The sequence below is a fragment of the Scardinius erythrophthalmus genome (assembly GCF_964197995.2).
Source record: "Scardinius erythrophthalmus genome assembly, chromosome: 20".
NCBI classification, from domain to species: domain Eukaryota; kingdom Metazoa; phylum Chordata; class Actinopteri; order Cypriniformes; family Leuciscidae; genus Scardinius; species Scardinius erythrophthalmus.
Genome location: NC_138240.1, coordinates 8,164,633 through 8,186,409, shown reverse-complemented (window position 1 = coordinate 8,186,409; position 21,777 = coordinate 8,164,633). Strand labels below are relative to the sequence as shown.

The 21,777-nt window shown below is 36.4% G+C and overlaps 2 protein-coding genes across 2 annotated transcripts in view; one reads left to right on the top strand and one right to left on the bottom strand.

Moving 5' to 3' along the window:
- The window catches only part of acbd6 (acyl-CoA binding domain containing 6), a 39,374-nt gene extending 33,770 nt beyond the window's left edge, over nt 1-5,604 (bottom strand). Inside the window, exons 1-4 of the mRNA XM_081349811.1 lie at nt 5,148-5,604; nt 4,494-4,558; nt 4,125-4,221; nt 213-295 (exon numbers count right to left, since the gene is read on the bottom strand). Coding sequence (XP_081205937.1) covers nt 213-295; nt 4,125-4,221; nt 4,494-4,558; nt 5,148-5,423 — 521 coding nt within the window. The 5' untranslated portion in view covers nt 5,424-5,604. The remainder of the gene's footprint in view (nt 1-212; nt 296-4,124; nt 4,222-4,493; nt 4,559-5,147) is intronic.
- A 1,408-nt stretch (nt 5,605-7,012) lies between these two features.
- xpr1a (xenotropic and polytropic retrovirus receptor 1a) overlaps nt 7,013-21,777 on the top strand; it is a 71,135-nt gene continuing 56,370 nt past the window's right edge. The window contains exons 1-2 of the mRNA XM_081349810.1: nt 7,013-7,402; nt 13,362-13,413. Of these exons, the coding sequence (XP_081205936.1) occupies nt 7,334-7,402; nt 13,362-13,413 (121 nt within the window). The 5' untranslated portion in view covers nt 7,013-7,333. The remainder of the gene's footprint in view (nt 7,403-13,361; nt 13,414-21,777) is intronic.

The following is a 21,777-nucleotide window of genomic DNA, read 5'->3' as shown; positions in this document are numbered from 1 at the left end:
CTATGCTTGCATACTAATACTGTTAATTTAAGAGGTAAAACCATGTGAATTCAGCCCTTAATTTGTCTCATTGGAAGAAGCAACGGGGCGTCTGGTATCCATGAGTTCCTTGAGCAGGAAAATGAATCATGCATCACTGATACAAGAGTGATCACTGGATCAAATAAAAAAATTACAATAAAATAATCATATTCATAAGCAAGACTTGTTACCTTATTTTTTCCTCCTGGTATAGAGAGCTAACCGCTGGCCCACCGAATCCAGTTCTATTATATCCTCCCCTTCGCTCCGACGACTAAAAAAAGAAAGAGAAAACTGTCACAATGCCCACAAAGTGAAGCCTAGAGATCAATTTAAAGGTTTTAAACATCTGAAAAGCCACAAAACTGAAGTGAAATCCCTCGCCTGCTGACCAAACAGGACATGAAACTATATAAGACAGAAACACAACAGTAGCCCATAGTAGTCACTCTCAGTTTAATTTACAAGAGAAAGGTACAATACGCCTCCGTCGAGTTCAAATAAGACAGAAATCTGGCAGGACATTGCACATGTTGCTAGACTTGACAGGTTTTGTATATTTGACATTGTTATATTCACTTTTTTTGCAGACAGCACAGCACTTGGCAACAGCAAGAGAGCGAGCACAAAGGACTCTGGATATTCAACCACTGGTGGAACTCGCTGAGGAAAAGATTAAAATTGTTTTCTGCAGCCGGCCAGCTCTATTATACAGCATTTTTAATTCAATGACTTCAAAATATTACAGTTCAGGGCAGAAAAGCGCTGCATCTGCACTTCTGTTTGAATAGCAGGCTTGCATTAAAATACCGTAAATTTGTGCACTTTTTTTCCCCACTCCACAGCAAGTGCACGTATCAACAGAAGTGCACAGGAGGTCAGCAACGAGCTATTGTCTCTCCTCCCTCGCCAGGGCTCTTTCTCTACCTTGTAATGGAGCTGTCTGCCTTCTTTTTAACACACTAACACAATCAGTTCATTCTGAAAGGTGGGGAATTTGTTTATGTGCTTTTGTGCTGGTCTGGATGGCAGTCAGACTGGGTTACTTGCAGCGGTATCAATGAAGGGGGATGTATCTGCTCTGCTCTGACATGTGGATTATGGGTAAAAAGCAGGAAGATAGATAGATAGAAACTCTGTTTCTGATATCTTTTGAGCATAATCAGAAAAAACCAAGGGTTATTAAAACCAAGGGAACTACCTGTTTCATGAGTTCACAACCACAACAACTGCACAATCAGAGACTGCCCTCTTCTGGACACGTTATTCAGTAACGCAGTAACATTACAGCACAGATCCACTTACTAGAAGTATAGTTTATTTGCATGAAAAAAAAAATACTGATTAATGTCTTGCGAGCAACAAATCCATCTCCAAGTTGACAAGTGACAATCTATCAAAACAATACTATGCAAATCTGTTAATCCATAACTTATATAGGTGGACTGGGACTTGTGAATATCAATTTACATCAATATCATAGTACTGAAGGGGGTGGACTGGAATCCACTGCTGCTTCAATGTATATGTAATGAGTGATTATAATCAAGGTATTAATCAATATTTTTCTTTCTAAATATCAAATGAGTTGACTTCTCTGGAGATTTTACTTTGTTATAGAAGTTACCAGTGTGATTACTGAAATGTTCTTTTCATGTATTCTTTAATGTCAGTATTTGATATTTGAATGCAGTAACAGTGCTTGCCTATTTATCCCGGCCTCCAGAAATGAAATAGGGACTATCCTTGAGAGAAAGAACTTGTTATCTTGATGTTTTGAGACGAGACTCCTGTTTATAGTTAGAGCCTGGCCAAATCCAACCTTGGAAAAGCTGTGTGTCGGTGTGTGTTAGTCTTCTTGCTTACAGGTTAAGGAACCACTGGCATTGTTGGAGATTGACTGAGTTGTTGTTCAAGACATGCTGGCACCCAGCAAACCAAATCTGAGAACTGGATGGTCACGACGTGCCTAACTTCAGGGTCCGAGTGTCAGCCGCATAATCAATGGAGATATGCTTCAGTCTAGGGGTGGGAGATATTGACAAAAATGAATATCTCGATATTTTTTTCCAATATCTCGATATCGATATTCAGTCGATATTTTTGCCATCCTTCAAAGAAATGTGTGCAAACTGGCAAAGAATGTCCAGTTGGTCTTTTGACTTGCTGCATTTTACCTATGTAGGCTATAAAAGAAACAATAAAGGAGCTAACTAAACAGAATCTGAGGAAGCCCCTATCTTTTTCCACTTACAAAAAAAAAAAAAAAAAAACGGAACTAGGCACCTTTTGCAACAGTGATTATTAAATCAAACAACAATATTGTTGATGATAGATTCAAATATATTTTATTAAATATTTTCAAAACGATATAAATCCATCCATTTTTTCCCCAAAACGCTATAAATCCATCCATCCCCCCCCCCCCCCAAAAAAAAAATTGACGGTTTGTCTTTTAAAAAAAGTCTTTTGTCTTTTATTTTTCGTGTTTGCATTTATGAGGAAAAAACAATATTACGTGTCAGTTCTCCATTATGGACGCGAGTGCTCTGAAAGCGGCAAAAAGACTAAAGACTTTCAAACTTTCACAGAGACCTCAAAACAAAAAACACAAAGCCTTTCTTTAAAACGAATTTCGTTTTGTATTAATTGTATCTTAATTTTAATAAATTTTTCATTGACCAATTTCCTGGATTTAATACATTAAAATTAAATATAAATTATTAATTAAAGGCGCCGGTGCTTGAACTGGAGATTATATCATCATGAACCGGACCGTAGCCTACTCGCCTCGCAGGCCTAAAAAATGTGAAATATTTTTACAGAAAGCTGGTTCTAAACAAAACCATCCAAAACTAAATAAAAATATGTAGCCTAATAAATGTGCATTTCTCCGGTGCGTTCACTAGCCTACTGCGAAGATCGCGAGTCATAGCCTATCGTCAACTTCATCTTTGCAGCCGACACAGAAATTAGTAAACAATTTAAAATGTCTTATTGCAATATTTTACATATTCATAATCGTTACTTTTGGTGGATCTTTGAGGCAGCTTTTTAGGTTTATGGCGTTTTGGAAAAGAGCTCTTCACGTAACGTTTCACCAAGGCACAGCGGCCCTTCAGCACATAAGAAAAAAATAAGAGAAAAAGCACGGACTTACTAATTACGAAACTTTGATGTGGTTGAACCGGTGAAACAGTCACAAATTCCTCTGCAACTCAAATCTTCTCAATACGAGTTATGAAGGAAGAGAACAGCATTACAGTTTTCAGCGCGTCCTCTGATTGCTGTGTTCTGACCGAAAAAGTGCGTGCAGGAGCACATGCGCAAACGGTTTGTAAAATGTCCTTTTGTAAAATGACATATGATAAAATAAAAATAATTCATATATCATTTTAAAAACGGTTTTGTGCATGTGCTTCTGCGCGCACTATTTCGAATTTACTTATGTGTTTTTGACGACGCGGGACCATGGGCTGGGCCACTTGGAGGTTGCTTCCGCGAATAGTACTGCCCTACAGTATTAAAAATCGCTACATATAATTGTTTAGAAGGTTATTGTGTGCGTTATTTGTTTTCTCTTTAACTTCTTTCAGCTCTTTTCATGTTTGGGGGGTCGGATTGTACAAATTATGAAATATTCGATATCTCAATTTTGCATATCGTCCAGACAACAATTTGGATATTATCGTCTAAACGATATATCGCCCACCTCTACTTCAGTCTATGTATATGTGTGGAAAATTACTGTTTATCAATTTCTTAGCCAATCAGAATCATTCAACCTGTAAGCAATGATGTAGCTTAGACCTTGGAAATGGTATAACTGCTGTGATCTTTGTAACTGTAAGTAGGGCGGCCTACGACCTCCTGTGTGAGTCTTGAAGCTGTCTTCTGCTGATGAAACTGGAAACTATCTTCAGTAAAACTTTTCTTCAATTTTTTATAATTCTGACTCCGGGTCTTCTTTCAAACATCTGGTCCTTGGGTCCTAAACTGTTAACCCCCTAACAGTACATCAAACAATTTTAGCACAAAAGACCAAAGAAAAACCTTGTTTTCCATCCCCTTATGCAATTGCATACAGTAAGTTTATTATTTACCTTCTCACTGCCTTCTGGATCCAGAGCATGTACACAGGACACGTACTCCTGCATGGCCTGCTCTGCACTCATGTCCCCCAGCTGTTTCCATGCTGACCTGTAAACAGGAAGCACTCTCTCAGACTTTTTTTTCTTTCTCAAAAAGCTCATATTATTGGACACAAAGTGGATTTATTTATTCATTTAAAGGATGGTTATATCCAAGAAACTGAGGAAAATTACAAGCAATTTGTCATAAGACCCAACAATATTCATAGTATTAATCAGGTGGCTGGAGTTATGATGGCAACAAATGTCACTGTCAACTATGAAATGAGCCCAAATCAAAATTCAGATTTAGCATGAAACATGACTTGTTAAGAGTCTTACCATTTTCTCTGACCCTCGAAATCGAAGAAACCAGGTTTTGCTGTATTGCACTTTCCAACTTTGACCTGTCAGACATAAGTTTATCAATAATATTTACTTAATAAAATTGCTGACAAATGCTCAAATAACTGATCCCAATGTCCAATGTTTTCGACTTCATAACCAACAGGCACGGTCATCTGTCAAGAGTTTACAAAACTTAGAATGGAAACTATAATTTACTTCAAAACAGCATTACTAGTTATTTTTACTACATAACATTTTGGGTAACTTTGTATTAGCCATCATTCATTGTGAAAAATTACATTTTATACATTTATTTTATAGTTTCCCTGTTACATATGTTACATGTACTTAACACAGTAATAACAGTAAATGATGCATAATTACACGAACTAAGCCTAAACCAAACCCTAATCCTAATGTAACATGTTGTTAATTTATATTACCTATTGCTCAGTCCTTAAATGTATAATTACACTGTAACAATGACACCTTAAAATAAAGTGTAACCAAAAATATATAAGTAAATAAAAACTCAACATAATCTCAACGCTTCGTATTGTGTTGCGGGAGATCTCGTTTAAATGTATTATGAGTGTACAGTATCAGATATGGTAAAAACTAAAAGAAAAGACAGTAGGCTCTGTTTACCTGTTTGAACCTGGCGTACAGATACAGCAGCTGCTCTCTACTGGCTGTCTGGGCGAGATCTCTGACCCGGTCCGCTGCCACCTCGAACTCATTCTCCAGTTCTGCTCCGTCTAATCGAAGCGCTGTATCCGCAGAACCACAATCAAACTTCCCTAATCCGAAATCTGAGTCCGAGTCGGATCCTCCACCGAGCGGCTCTCCGGTGTCAGGCCGGGCTGGATCAGTACCGGAGCCTGTCGCTGAGTCTGGGGAGGAGGACGGAGATCGGGACGCCATTGAAGATAATGAAGATGCCTTATAGGGGCAATCAACAGTATTTATGCTTTAATTATTATTAATTACTAATAAAACCAGCGCAGACAGTTGACTGCTACAGTACGTTATCCGTAATCCGATTCAGTCGGACTTGTTTTGAGAATTGGTCCGTGAGTTGTACGACACAATAATAGGCACGAGTGCGTCCTGCGACCGTTTTTTTAGGTCCTACCGTTTCACAGTAGAGTAAACGCATGAAATGAAATCAAAATCAATATTGCAACCGTTCTCGAACTTTATAGACGTATCATCTATTACATATATTACTATAGATCTTGCTGTACTATATGACATAATATGAAGTATTGGCCATTGCAATTTTAAAGAACTTAGAACGCAGACAGAATTTCAAGTCAAACTCAGAAGGGCTACAAACATTTAATTTACATTTACAACAAACTTTTCTTAGTGGTCATTTCCTAATATTCATTTCTTTTTTGCAATGCAAAAAAATATTTTTGCAATGCAAACATTGTCCACTAGATGACACACAAATCACATTTTCCCAGGCGAATCTCGCTGTTATTCCTGCCAGCGTAATGCCCCTCGCTCATGAACTAAATTGTTAGATTTTATAAAATATTTAATTTAACCATTTTTTAAAAACTGTAATTTTTTATATACATTTCTAGTTGGAGAACGGTAGTAGTCCGAAACTGTTGCCCAGAAGCTAAATTCGCCACCCTGGTGTGCAAAAATATTACAACATAAAGCTGTAGGCATAAATCAGCTCTCTATGGCCTTGAGTCAGCAAGCAACACATCAGTAAAATGTAAGTAAATATGTTTAACATAAACACGAGTGAAGGGCACAGATGGCCTGCTGGATGTCTAATTTTAACTTTCTTTTTGTTTATTGTGTATTTAAATCATTAATGTCATTTTAATCCTGATTGATATCTATCAATTAATAATTGATATATTTAGTGATGTTTTTTGTACGTTTTGAAAGTGTTTATGCTCTCTTGTATGCTAAATATAGAGATAAGTAGGTCAGCTTCTTATAAAATGTCTATTTTTCCAAGAAATAAACCACCACCATCAACCAAGATGGGAAAGAATGTGTAGGCTAAATTATAGAATTTTGGCATAGCCTATTATATCAATATATCATAATTATGTCATAAGAATGTGCATTATTATATTAATATTAACATAGCTATAATCATATTATAACAAATACAAATAATTATCTAACTATATATATATATATATACAATATGTTGAAAAATATTTGCAAGATTATAGGCTAGGCTACTTATTAAAACTTTAATTGTTTTGTCTCAAGCTGCACACCAGTAATGTATGGCACGTCAACTAAAGTTTCTTAAATGTTAAGTCTTACTTAATTTGTCTGTGAAACCAGGCTTTAGAATACAACAATAACAAAAAGTTAAACTTTATTTCTAAAATATTAAGCCAAAGGGCATGATTAATCACAAACAACAAGCCTATTTGTAAACGCGCCTCGCGGTGCGCGGTGACGCACATGCGTCTTTCACTCACTCACTCAGCGCGCGCTGATGGCGGACAACAGCTTCTACACAAACGCCCAGAGAGTCTGGAGAGAGAAAGTCACTCCCAGATTCGCCCGCACCGGGGCTGTAGCGCTGTCATTCAGGCACCTGTTTTGGGGAGTCGGACGAGGTTTCTTTTAGTCCCTAAGTTGCGGGTTTTACTTTGAACGGGGTAATATGTGGGACCGGGGAATAGTGGACTGTGATAGACCGGACTTGATTTAGACAGAGCGGAAAGCAACGCAACGCATGAGGCTCCGTAACTTAGTGACAGAAATAACAAAAGCCCCAAAGAAGCCGCTGCCCGACCCGAGGATACTATTATAGTCCGACTGTGGATATCTGCTCCGCCAGCATGAAGTTTGCGGAGCACCTGTCCGCCCATATTACTCCAGAATGGAGGAAACAATATATTCAATACGAGGTGAGAGATTTATGTATGAATCTTACATGGTGCATGTAGTCCGTAGTTGCGTCCTAGTGTAGAGATTGAGAAGCAACTCAGAGGTTCCAGAAGCCTGTTCAGATTTGCGGAGCAAAACTTAAGCGGATTGTTTGATTTGAATAGTGTAAATATTAATGTAGCCTAAATATTATGTGGAAGCAAAGAAAGATGGGTTACACCAAGCTTAAGTTAAATGACCTGCATGTATTTAAAATAATAAATCGTATCAGACATAAGGTGAAGTAATGATGTTTCTGGAAAATAATCAATTGCTAAATTAACTTTTTTTTGTCATTTTTGTATTGAATCACATACATAGCTTACTACATGATAATTTCATAATTAATTGTCTCTTCAGGGTCTTTGGTATTAATGAGGGACCCTTTGGCAGCTTTTACATCTGGACAATTTTATTTATATTTGTATATTTTAATGTTTTTTGTTCCTTTTTCAAATTTCAGTTATTAATTTTATTCTGGTTTCATGACACTCTCACACATCTGGAGCATCGCCAATCACCTGCCTGCACATTTGGCACAAAGAAGAATCACTTAAATTAATAATAATAATAAACTATCTATATAATCAATTATGTTTCAGTGAATATATTAATTCTGTTATATTAAGTGAACTCACCTAAATTCTTCCTTTTTTTTTTCTTATTGTTTTGGAATTAAGCCAGAAAGGTCATTTTATGTAATTAGCTTGCTCGCCCACTTTATGTCTGCATCAATTAATTTGCTGAGTTCAAAGTATTTCTTTCTTTCTTTCTTTCTTTCTTTCTTTCTTTCTTTCTTTCTTTCTTTCTTTCTTTCTTTCTTTCTTTCTTTCTTTCTTTCTTTCTTTCTACCAGCATATAATGTATATACAGTAAATTGATAATCATGATTTCTGATTGTTCTTATTAAATATAATATAATATAGCATTAAAAAATAGCAAGAAATTGAAGCATAATTTCCACATCATATAATAATGGTATAATAGTATAATACATAGTAGGTATAATAATGCACAAATTTTTCTTCATTAACAAAAGGTTAAATACAGCTTCAGTCCATGGTTTCCAAGGTTTCCATCCACCATTCGTTTTATGAATTATGAACAAAGGAAAGAGCTCCGAGAGATGGTATATCCATCGCTAAATATAACATGCCCCACTATCAAGCCTCAGCTTTAGGAGGATGTAATTCTGCCTAAAATAAAACAATTTCATTCTCATTGAAAATGAATCAGAAGAACATTCTCAATTAAAATTAATTGAGGAATTATTATTATTTGTAGTGACTGTCATGTAATTAGTTTTGAAAAAAAATGTTGAACTGGTCATTCAAACTGTTGAATAATGAAGGATTTCAAGCCAGATTTTAATCTCATGTTGATTTATTTATTGTTTCTGTGCTGTGAAATTATTGACTGACTGCACAGTTAGACAATAAATCAATGGTATTTGTTGTGTGATGATGGACGGTCAGGGCTTCAGTATGCGTCTTGGCGCAAAGCAGGAGAATTCCTTTGTCTGGAGCACTGAATCTGTAATCAGACGGAGAACCCAGGCAAACATGCACTACTGTGACTATTGTAAACAAAATGTATTTATCCAGTCTATTCTGTTGTAATTCTTTGTTTTCACATAGTTTGGCAGATTGATTAGTCTTTGACCATTTAATAGAAATGACATGCAGATGATTTAGTGGCATGTGCCTCTATATCTGTTGCATCTGACTTTCACCGTCAAACCTCAGTTACTGGTCGCATGTGCCAATTTGCATGTGTGAACGGACTGCAGTGAGATTCCAGCTTGATCTGTCAAGGACAAGACAAAGGACTCAAGGAAAATAGTGTAATTCATAATGTTCAGCCTGTCATTTGACACTACAGGGAATGTTAAATGGATTTGTGAACTGTGTTTATACCGTTTGTGACACTGACAGATTAGCAATATCCTTTCCAGCACTGTACAGCATTATCAATGAACTGTCTGGCTCTATTTTTTACATACAGTGACAGATTGTGCAGTAGTGAGAGCCTAAGATGAACATCTTTTTTCAGCTACATTTAATACAATGTGATACAGCTCTGTCTTATAGAGTGTATCCCAAAGAAAAGCCGAATTTATTAATGTTTGGTCATTGAAGTCCCTCTGTGAGCAGTTAAGCCATGATAACTATGGACTCTGTCTCTGCTCATGTATTGCTTTGCCGCCAGTGGCTGACAGCGCCACAGAAAGTCATTGTGAAGCAGCCGCACAGGCTCTGAGCAATAAAACTGAGTCCATAAACTGGCTTTAGGAACCTTACAAGGAATGAACTTCTTAAAGGACCAAACTTCCTCACCTAGTCCTTCCCTTAAAACTTTGAACAAGACAAAATATTTATTGTTTTATACTTTACATAACATATTTAAAGGATGACCTTGAAAATAATCAAGTGAATTACATGCTAAGTTGGAAAGAGCATTGCAGTAGTAGAAGGGTGAAAGAAGGTTGATGAATCATTTAGTCTTTCTGTCGATAAATTGACAAACTGATTGAGTGATAAATTAATTAGGATTCACACTGACTTCGGGCTGTGCATATTAAATAACTAAATCGCTTTTATTTGACTTTTAAGCCTGACTAAGAAGGGAGAAAGAGAGAGTGAGAAAGATGGTGTGTTTATGGCCGTTGCTAGGGTGTTGCTATGCAGTTGCTAATAGAGTGCCTTATTCATCAGCGCTGGTTCCAGATTTATTTTTATTTATTAATTTCTCCCATAGGGATTTTTAAAAAGTCTATGTTTAAGTTAAGTTATAAGCCATGAACCAGGCCAATCAGCTATGAGGTGATTCTACAAACTTTGATTTGAAGCAAAAAAAAAAATCAAACATAAATATAGAGACAAAACTGTGTGTACTTAACGGCTTTAGTGAGGGAAAGAACTACAATCCCATGAAGCATTGGAAACAGCATAATCAAATTAAAAACGATGGAGGAGTATACCGTTAAGTTATTTGCAAAATATGCAAATATAGAGTATTTCAATATTTTGAAAGCATAGGGAGATTACATTATTTGCAGTGCTTCATGGTAGTGGGCGGAGCCAAAAAGCTATTTTGGAGTGTGTTGCTTTTTTAAACTCTGATTGGTGTAATTTTCTGTACAGAATCATGGGTAATTTAGTTTTTCACTAGGAATTTTGCTGTTGAAATGATTATTAAAAAATAACCAGAAATAACGCATGACTGACAGTTGAGCAGAAACAAATATGGATTAACAACCTCATAGCTCACAGTAGGTCTGTCTTAAAGGTTTGAAGTTATTGTTCAAAATCAATTTCCTTGTGGAGAAAATGAATGTGCGTTGCTATGTGGTTGCTAGTGTGTTCTGGGCTGTTGCTAAGGCATTGTTAGGAAATGTGGGGCTTTTGCAGATTGCAAAATCAGTAGAGCCCATGCACCCACAAATATTTGTGATCCCTAAATATGACTTTGATCCTTCCTTTAAAGTACATCTATAAGATTTATTTAGCTTGTTTTATTGTCCACAGGTGGAAAATGTTAGTATGATCATTTGAGGTATAATTCATGTCTGAGGCAGAACAGTACAAGTTTTTAAGCTTAAATGAATTTAGATAATGGGTTTAGAGTAAATCACTAACCCTAAGTATGAGCAATATCTAGTGATACTTGCCTGTGTGTGTATATATATAGAATATGTGGCTTGTTTCTTCATATTCTTCAAAGCAGCAGGTCTGCTTACTGGCTGGGATGTATGGATCTTTGCTGGCTGACTTCACAGACCTGCTGTTCACACATGCACTGACACACACTTACACACACAGACACATATACACACAGCGACTTGTGCTCCCTCTCCCACTGGGATGACATCTGCTGTCAGGCTCACTGGACGCAAAGATCTGGCCAAATCTCACACAGACGCATGCACACATATTTCTGAAGGAAGAGCAGATGTATAGTGCGCATGTATCCTGGTTTCAGTTATTGGTTGTATAACTTGAATACTCCAGAGAGCACGTCTAGCCTTTGTGTCATCATCATTATTGCCATGGCAATGCAGCGATTCTCTTATTTCATTGGCGGACACACTGGCCAGGCTTTGACCTTGAGTGTGAGATTTGTTTATAGTGAAAAGAAGTCTTCATAGCATCCATACAGCCCTAATTGTCTTGGTTAGCGTTCAGCTTGATCTAGGGATGTCTTCTGCTTAGCAAATAAATGTTCTTGATTGCGATTCGTCTTTTATTGTGTCAAGATATGCATTTCAGTGTATGCTATATATTGTCTGAGCAGTTCCCCGCACTGCATTGAGCTTGTGTAGAAAATCACCAGATAATGTTTCGCCCCCTGAGTGCTGATAAATGTTTTTGTGGGCTACATCCGATAGATCTTATTATTTGTTTATTTAGGCTATTTAGAGAAGTGAGTCTGTAATCCTCCATTGTAAAATATATTTTGTCAGGTAAAGAAAATTAGCTTGATTGGCTAAAGTACCTTGTTTTAATCATGTAAAAAATATTATTTGGTGAACTCAACCAGAGGTCCCTGTAGAATTTTTTATTTTGATCCTTTTTTTTGTGTGGTGAAAGAAATACATAAATCCAAGAAATCCAAAATATGAAATGTCATAAATGTATTTTTCAGCGTCAAAATGACTTTAGAAACATGGCAGCATCATTATTTTATTTTTACACAGACATGGGTAGGTCCATTACTAAAATCCGTTTACTTTAGTAACAAAAAAGAAAAAAAGAGAGAGGCATGTTGTATGCAATTTTTTTGATAGAGGTAAACAAGATACATTTCTAGTTTCAACATTATTTGTTGTTGAAATGTTGTCATTCCCCTTTAAATGCAATAAGTATCAGCTGTGTGAAAAGTGATCCACATTTGGTTTTTGACCACTGAAAATGTACACAATTTACTTATGAAGCCGCATAAAGATCTCCATATCTCTGGGATTGAACCATATAGGGCATTTAAAATTAAGATACCAAAAGAAATGTTTGTTAAAAACCAAAATATAAAAGAATATTAAGATATCTTAATTGAGTTACAGGCATGTAAACTTGGGGGAAAAAGTGCTTTTCCCTTTTTTGAACAGTCACCAATGGCTTTTATCAGTGTGTCTTTCTTCAGAAAAAAAAAAAATATATATATATATATTTATAAAAAAAAACATTTAAGCTTGGGGAGTTTCCAAAATTTGATTGATTTTACATAGAAGGACCTATTTGATATGTTGAAATAGCTTGGGTACCTTTTACCTTCATGTAGTATTGCAATTAATGAATGAATGTGGAAATAATTCAGGTAAAAATGTAATTGCCCCTAACTTTGCAATAACTGCACATTTTGCATTAAAAAAAACATTCTAGCATGTTTTTAAATGTACATTTCAACTTTAAGATGCTTTACACTTTTTTCATAATGCTGCATTATCTCCCATCTTGAATGAAACCGCGGCACACCCATCACTGAGAATAATCTTACTGACATGAAATGAAATGCATTCCAATTACTGAGGCAGCCCTAAAGGTGAATCTATCATCTTTGGGAATCTACCATTGGGATAAAGTTGCATGTTTTCTGAAAAATCATACAGATCATGCATAATTGTCCAGCGATTTTCATTATCTTCAAGGTTAATGACATGCTAACAGAAGTAGGTAACCGTATTCCCAGAGAACTGAAAGACATTTCACACAAAGAGTTTAATATTCATGTTTAAAGTAACAAAAGCATGCTAGATGGCCTTATATCATATTAGGTCAACATTTGAAGTAACCTCAATTAGCTTACATATCCAGCCAAGTGAACCGCCTTTGCCATAACAAGTTGCTTTAATGGAGTGTGTAAGAACACTGTACATCATTGCCCCACTGACCTGTACCACAAGACTGTGATCTCATCATTATCGTATCTATTTTTCTGACGCAGGCTTTCAAGGAGATGCTGTATGCGGCCCAGGACCAGGCCCCATCCATAGAAGGTAAGGAAAATCCCTTCTGAACATGTAACCGACCAAACCCTTTTTCCATCCCGTACTCGTCCCCACCACCCTTGAACGAACTCCTTACTATAAATAGAAGACATTTCAGCAGCACTGCCACATCTTTTGCAAGACAGTGGGGCAGCTCGGGATAGCTATAATTAATACATGAGGCGTGAGGGTGACGGGGTGTGGCGGGGAAATGGTTTATCTAAAGCACTGTCGCAAAGTAGTAAACAAAGTTCTTGGGTTTCAGGTCATTTAGTCTCAAAGTGAGGATGTTGTTCTACTTGTAAATTAATATTTTTGCCTCTTATGTAGCGTATGCGTATGTCAAGGTGAGTGTTTGGATAGAGGCGTTACTGGTGATCTTTGAAGTATTTTATGAATCCGCTCCTCTAGCCAGAGTATCAGTTTCGCTGTTTTATGACTTGATTTCTTGTGGTGTTATTACATGGCAAAGCATGACACAACAGGCTTTGTGTGCTATGAAATGATATGATGTGAATTTTAGTCTAAAGTGTCCTATGAGTCAGTTAACTGGGTCATGAGCAATAGGACAGAATATTTTGCCAGAAACAAGACTGAGCAAGCCATTAATAACAGTGCCAGGCACCTGTAAAAGGCCCACACAGTTTAGCATCCATCTATCGGGGAACTAAAAACTAACAGCCCTCAGGAGATGGTGTGTGTGTGTGTGTGTGTGTGTGTGTGTAAGGTCCTGTCAAACTAAAGAAGAGATGTTCTTTCCAGTCAGTGCTTCTGAATGTCTGTCAGACTCTCTGTGTGTGTGTGTGGAGGCCACTTTGACCTTGTTTTTGGAATTCAGGGTTCCGTTGAGGTGGGAAATGAAAGAAAAGTTGGCATGTCTGTTCGTCAGGATAACAGATTTATTGTGTTAAAAACGTTTTGGGTGGAAAAGAGGGAAAGCCTGAGCTGCATTTTAACTGGGCTTTGCTCACTGGCATACAAAATTCTCTTTCATGCATATAATCACCCTGGTTTACATTACTTTAATACACAAGGTTGCATGTGAACATGATTTACTCAAAACAAACACATGAAGTATTATATATATATATATACACTCTCAGAAAAAAAGGTACAAAAGCTGTCACTGTGGCGGTACCTTTTCAAAAGGTACACCTTTGTACCTAAAGAGTGCATATTGGTCCCTCAAAGGTACATATTGGTACCAAAAGTGTACATATTAGTTCCAAAAGTGTACATATTAGTACCTAAATGGTACATATTAGAACCCTTTTGAAGGGTACTGTCCCAGCGACAGCTTTTGTACCTTTTTTGTACCTTATATATAAATACAATTTTTTATAACGGTTATAAAACGGTTATAGACTAATATTACAAATTTTAATTTGTTTTTAATTTATTGATATTGGATAGATACATTTGATCAATATTCGATATAGAATTGTGCATGCTTATGGCCTATTTTCCCCATTTTTTTCCCTTTTTTTCCCTTTAAATACATTAAAGGGATACTCCACCGTTTTTTCATATTAAACTATGTTATTCCCTTAACTAAGACGAGTTGACACATACCTCTCTCGTCTCAGTGCGTGCACTAAATCGCTCTGGCGCGCGGCGACACTTTGTTAGCACTTAGCTTAGCCCAGTTCATTCAATATGGGCCAAGCAGAGAAGCTACCAAACACCTCCACGTTTTCCCTATTTAAATACAGTTACTCGCGTAGTGTAACTCGACCTAGGACGGTGACACAAACAAAACGTTGCGCTTTTCTAAGCGTGTAAAATGGATAACTATATTGTATGGCGGAATACCATAGCAAGTGCTTGTAAGCACTTCGTCTTGGCGGAGTAATATCTTCACTAGAGGGAGCGGGGGGCGGTGAGAGGATTTTTCACAAGTGAAGATATTACTGCACCGAAGTCGAAGTGCTTCCAAGCACTTGCTATGGTATTCCGCCATACAATATAGTTATCCATTTTACACGCTTAGAAAAGCGCAACGTTTTGTTTTGTGTCACCGTCCTAGGTCGAGTTACACTACGCGAGTAACTGTATTTAAATAGGGAAAACGTGGAGCTGTTTGGTAGCTTCTCTGCTTGGCCCATATTGAATGAACTGGGCTAAGCTAAGTGCTAACAAAGTTTCGCCGCAAGACAGAGCGATTTAGTGCACGCACTGAGACGAGAGAGGTATGTATCAACTCGTCTTAGTTAAGGGAATAACATAGTTTAATATGAAAAAACGGTGGAGTATCCCTTTAAATTCACATTTAATATTTAAAAACACTCATAATAACTTTTTTTCCCAAACTATGGAAGGCAATGGGGCACATGAACTGTTTGGTTACCAACATTTTTCAAAATATCTTCTTTTGTGTTCAGCAGAAGAAAGAAACTCATACTGGTTTGTACGGAGCCTCTAAAGGGACATGGTGGTGGGGGAAAAAATGAAATTGGAGGAAAAATAAAATCGCAAATGTTTTGCGTTCCCCCCAAGAAACTTTGCGTTCACTCTCTAAACCATAGGAGCTCTTTGCGCATGAACCCAAAGTTTCTCGGCGGAATGCAAAAGTTTTTCCAAGGGAACACTTCTTACCCATCTCATATTTTCACCATGTCCCTTTAGGGGCTCCGTAGGTTTGGAACAACTTGAGGGTGAGTAAATGAAGACAGAATTTTCATTTTTGGGTGAACTATCCCTTTAAGGAATATCTAAGAACCAGAACACATACCTTGAATACTTTTTACCTTTTAAATTCAAGTGGGAGATCAACTGAATAACAGTTGTGATGTCCTGCAAGCACAGGATTAAGCTAATTCAAATCATAATGGTAATGTGGCCAGCATATGGTATTGTAATGCCCGTGTCTAAACCCAGCATATCAGAACTAATCCATAAAGATCAATGGCTTCCTCGCTTTCCCAGCATTCATCCGAAGCCTCACACAGTTTCCAGTATCGCCACAGCTGTGGTGCGGTCTCTTCCTTTCCTTTTTTAAACCGCTTTGATATCCCTCTGTAGGGAAAGTGGATTGATGGAGAATGAAAGAGAGGAAAATAGAGCTGAAAAATAGACAGACTTATTGAAGCACCTGTCATGTGGCTTTTATATTAAGTTTCATGTCTATCAAAACTCTTAACGTGATTTGTGAGGCTTAACGCAGTAGTTTTTCACATACAGGTTTGCAATGTCAAAGTCTGTTGAGATCAAGTGATGATTTTATTAAATAAACCTCCCCCGGAACACTAATTACCGCAGCTAGATTTACGAGGAAGCTTTTTTCCCTTCACATTCTGCAGAGTGTAAGAAAGAGGAGTTTTGATATTCTGTGAACACACTGGTGCCCCAGGGAGGCAATTTATTGGGTTATTACGGCCCTCTTTCTCTTTCTCTCTGGCTTGATTTGATAGAGTCATATTGAAGGCTCAATATTGAGAGAGGGGCAGTTCAGAGTGTCAGGAACACAGATCGACTCAGTATGCTAAAGCGTTTGAGCACGGAAATAGGACTGATGTACGTGAGTGTTTTTATAAATGCTTTGAAAGACAGAGGATGAAAGATCACTGTAAACTTGCTGTGGACCCTTATGCAAGACCCTTTATTTGTGGCAAACTTTGGGGCCAATCACACAGAATGCTTTTTTCCATCCCACTGTGCTACTTTTTCAATGTAAACGCGCTAGACGGACGTCTTTAACCATCACTCTCGCCCCTCATGTCTTATGCAGCGTCTCGCACATGACATGGCTTTCAAAAAAATTGGCACTCAAGTTTAAAAGTTAAACTTTTGAAAACATGTCTCTAGCAAAAACAAGTTCGGTGTAGTGTATCAAAACCTAGTGTGCTGCCTTCCATTTTAAGATGCTTTAAAGGGAAGCATAAAGAAAGGAATTAAGCTCAGTGATATACAGAACACCAAAAGGTATTAATAAAAGTTATTCGGTCTGATTAAAAATGAAATAAAACTATTTTACAATATTTTATGTTGATTTGAGTTTTAGCTGAACAACATGCTAACATATAACTTGTGAGCGGAGTAAATGGCACATTTGTGGCAAACAAAGCTCATTAGCATGTGCAAATATGAATTTGTGCCAGAGGGGTTTGCCAAGACACTATACTTTTGTAATAGTAATGGTTTGCCCATGGTTACCTAAAGGTCATCTGACTCCCACCAGTGAGCGATTCATAACATTGTAGTCATGTCTCTCTGCTTAACTTGCCAGTTTAAAACTCATCAGTTTAAATGTAATTGGGGTTAGTGCATTTAAATGGCCTGTGTGTGCTTCTTCCAAGACTTTTATGGATTTGGAGAATTTAACGTGCACTGCGGGCCTTTTGTCTGAGCCCTGCAGTTTTAATTAAAGACGAGACCGCATTGAAGTAAATATGAGCACTAGCTTGCTTGCTTGCTTTCTTTTGTTTTGCCCAGACGAATTGAGCATTAATTCAGAAAAATAACTACAGGCCTCATTTATGAAACGTTCATAAAAAAGTAATTTGCAAGTAAATGGACCTTTCTGAAAACTTTCTTTAGGATTCACAAACAGATCTGCAATAAAATGTAAAATGTACTCATTTTTGTTAATTTTTGTCAAATGTATTTTCACAGTTAACACACATTTAGTTAACTCATTCATTTTGTTATTATATATACTTATGGTAAAAAATAGCGTCTTGTTTTCGTACGAAGATTTTGAAAATATGAACACTTTCATGAATTCAAAAATGTATGGCAGAATGGTTTTATGTACGATTTACACACAAAAAACATTATGCTCATGTTTTATGAATGAAGTCTAATGAGTGAGATTTGCTGTGCTTGTGAAGCTAGTGCTGTTGTCAGCTCTGTTATGTGCTAAAGCCAGCAAACGACTAGAAATTACTACATTTAAAGATACAGAGAGTGATATTAGATATTAAGATATAGAGAGTGTTTGTGTTTATGGCCACAGTGCAAATAGAAAATTGTGGGAAACTAGCTCTGTGGTATACACTTTGCTGTTTATTTTGGACAAGAACCGCCCACAGACAGGAAGAGGCACATGACCATCAACAGTCCATTCTCTCTTTCTTTTTTTTTCTTTTTTAGTTGACATCACATGGCCCTTTTATTTTTCAACCTTCAACCCTTCAACCACTTTTCATGTCGCCTAGAAATCAGTGTTCACAATCCAGTCAGTTCCAGATGGATAAAATCAAGTCCTTGCATTTTTCCTCATTGAGTATTCTTTAAATATATCCAGTGGTTTAGCATGTCTCTTCATGGACTATAGTATCTGAAATCTCTTTTTTTATGTCTCAGTCTTTGAATGGAAAGATTCAGACATTGAATTCTCCAGCCTTTGAAGGTTTAATGATGCTGAATCAATACCGGCAGAAAGGCAATTGTGTGCATCTTCTTCTGCTCTATAGGTTAAGCTCTTGGTTGGCTGACTGCTCGGGCACATCTCCAATAATAGAGCGAGAGAGATGGGGTGAAATGATCTTTCTGGTTGCATTGAACACAGGGACATAAGAAACCATCTAGAGTCCTGCTCTGTATAGAGCAGTAAGCAGGGGGACTGGATGACCTTGGATCTTGTATCTGGGGGTCACATACATTTGAGTCAAGTGCATTTAAATAATGATCTTTTTACACTGTAATTTAGTCATTTTTACAGAAAAAAAATAAAAACCTGTTAATTGATTAACTGTAAATGACCATACCATATATGCGGAAAATTATAAATGGTTGAAAATCGCAAGTAAAAACTATAAATTCCTATATAATTTACTGTGAAAACATTCAAAGGATATTCCCAGAAGTTCCTGTATGACACATTAGATTATATTTGACTTTTTCTCATTTTTGTTATTTACCACTCAGATTTTGATGCTTCAATTAGATTGGTAAATTAATATTATTAACTATTATAATATAGTGCACTTAAAGGTACACTGTGTAACTTTTGGCCCTCTGGCGGTTAACAAACAAAACTACATGTATTTTATGGAAGAACATTGTGGTTGTGCTTTGGCTCTTTGTGATTGTGCAGATGAATATTGTTCTTTCTCATAACTAAAAAAAGAAAAAGAGAGAGCAACTTTTCTCTATTTACGGATATGACGCGACACATAGGGGTGAGTGACGCATGTATGCAATTTCCTGTGAAAACCATCCCTTCAGGCCTAAAATATAAACACTTGTAATAATAGGCTTAACATAGTGAATCAGAGTAAGACAAAATACGTTTTGGAAGATGTATTGACTCATTATTTAAATTTGTTAAAGTTAGTGTACCTTTAAGGAAAAATCCGGTTGAAAGTAAGATATACAGGTACTAAAATACCATCCTATTGTTGTCACTGTATTTTTAAAAAAAAAATTTATGGTGAATAGTTGACGATACATAAAAAAAAATTTTTTATATATATATATATATATATATATATATATATATATATGTATATGTGTGTGTGTGTGTGTGTGTGTGTGTGTGTGTGTGTGTGTGTGTGTGTGCATGTTGTATATGCCACTCACACAGCTCATTTAAATAGATAACAATACATTAAGAAAAAAAAAAAAAAAAAAATATATATATATATATATATATATATATATGTGTGTGTGTGTGCGCGTGTTGTATATGCCGCTCACACAGCTCATTTAAAGCTGAGCAGGGCTCTTGTCATGGAGAGCTGTGAACAGCTTGTTGCCTGCTGAGAGAGCAGCCAGCGTAATTAGTGTTTGGGGCTCGTTCTGATCAAAGAGCAGCGAACGGCATCATACTATAACTTCCACTTTGAATCTGGACACAGTTCACAGACACGTGTTCTGATGGACTAAATTGTCTGGTTCTCAGGCTTTTTTTTATTATCCATTTAAATTATTCAGGTGCACTTGATGCACAAATGCCACAATGAATACAATGCTTTTCAATATGTATTCAAAAAGATCTGACTACGTTTGCCTTTCATTTACTACTTTGTTTGCTAATTAATCAGGAATGAATAAGCTATTTTACTGACCATCTGGACAACCTTCCTAAAAACATTTGAATGCTAGGTTCACGTAAGCCAATTAATTAAAGCTGTTGCACAAATAATAGTGGCTTATTTTCCTACTTGCAACTCTTGTGTTGCGGAGGTGTATTTTTAGTTTTGTCTCTCTCCATCCTGTGTTAACCTGCCGTTGATAGACATATGATGGGCTATTTTAAGTGTAGGAGGTCTTGTTGTTGTTGTTATTATTCGGCACGCGTGTGGAGGTGCAGAAGCTCTCATTAGCACAGATTCCGATCGGGGAGCTTTGGGAGTGCGCCGTTCCCCAGTTGTGCTGGCCCAAGGACACGAGGCCAGGCAGTTCAAGAGTTCCGCTAGCTTCGCAGAATCAGCCTGATGGTGCCAGACCCCCCATACCCTGCATTATTGATGGACTGTTACTCAGATGTGGAGCACTATGATAATTGTGCACTAGCTGGTTTGTTTTTACTTCCTTCTTGGTGGAGAAAGAAATGCATCAACTCTGACATAAATAAACAACATGGATTACGTTTATTGTAAATGTAGTGAATTTGTTCTGCATATTAAAACATTTATGCTAGGGAAGGATGTTTATAAGATGGAAAAACATATTAGCAGAGTTCAAATGTTGTCTGTTAAATAAACTTGCATTCACGACACATTTAACTTATTTCATGTGACATATTTCCAAGGAATTCAATGGAAATTTCAGAATATTCAGTGCAAAAAATATGTAGAGTGGTACTTGATTTTTTACATTTATTTATCAGAATTTGATTTGGTTTATTTTATTCTTTCTTTATTTCTTTATTTTTATTTTTAATTTTTATAAAAAAAATCTTATTTTATCTATATTTTATTTTATTTATTTTTTTATCTTTATTTTACATATTTATATATTTATTTATTTTATTGTATTTTTATTTAATTTAATTTAACAATTACATTTTTTCCTATCTATCCAAAGTTGTTTCAGAGTAAAAAAAATACATTTTTATTAAAGCTTTTTTATTTATTTATTTATTTAGAGAAATGTACACTGATTAACCCTGCACAATCGAATCAAGGACACTTGCTTCATAAAAAAAATTAGGATCAATTTTGATTTCATGTTGTCTTTTAAGAATAATGCCAGCTTTTATACTAAAATCATTTGAAAAGAGAAGTTTGATGCATTTAAAGGGGTCATATAATGCCATTTTTGTACAAGCTATTATGATTTTTTAGGGTCTAAATTAAAAGTTTGTAATATACTTTAATTAAAAATTCTCATTAGTATTGTAAGAAAACACTAATTGTACCTGGTCAAAAACAGCTCTGTTTTCAGCACACCGTTTCAGTGCATGTGTCTTTAAATGATAATGAGCTT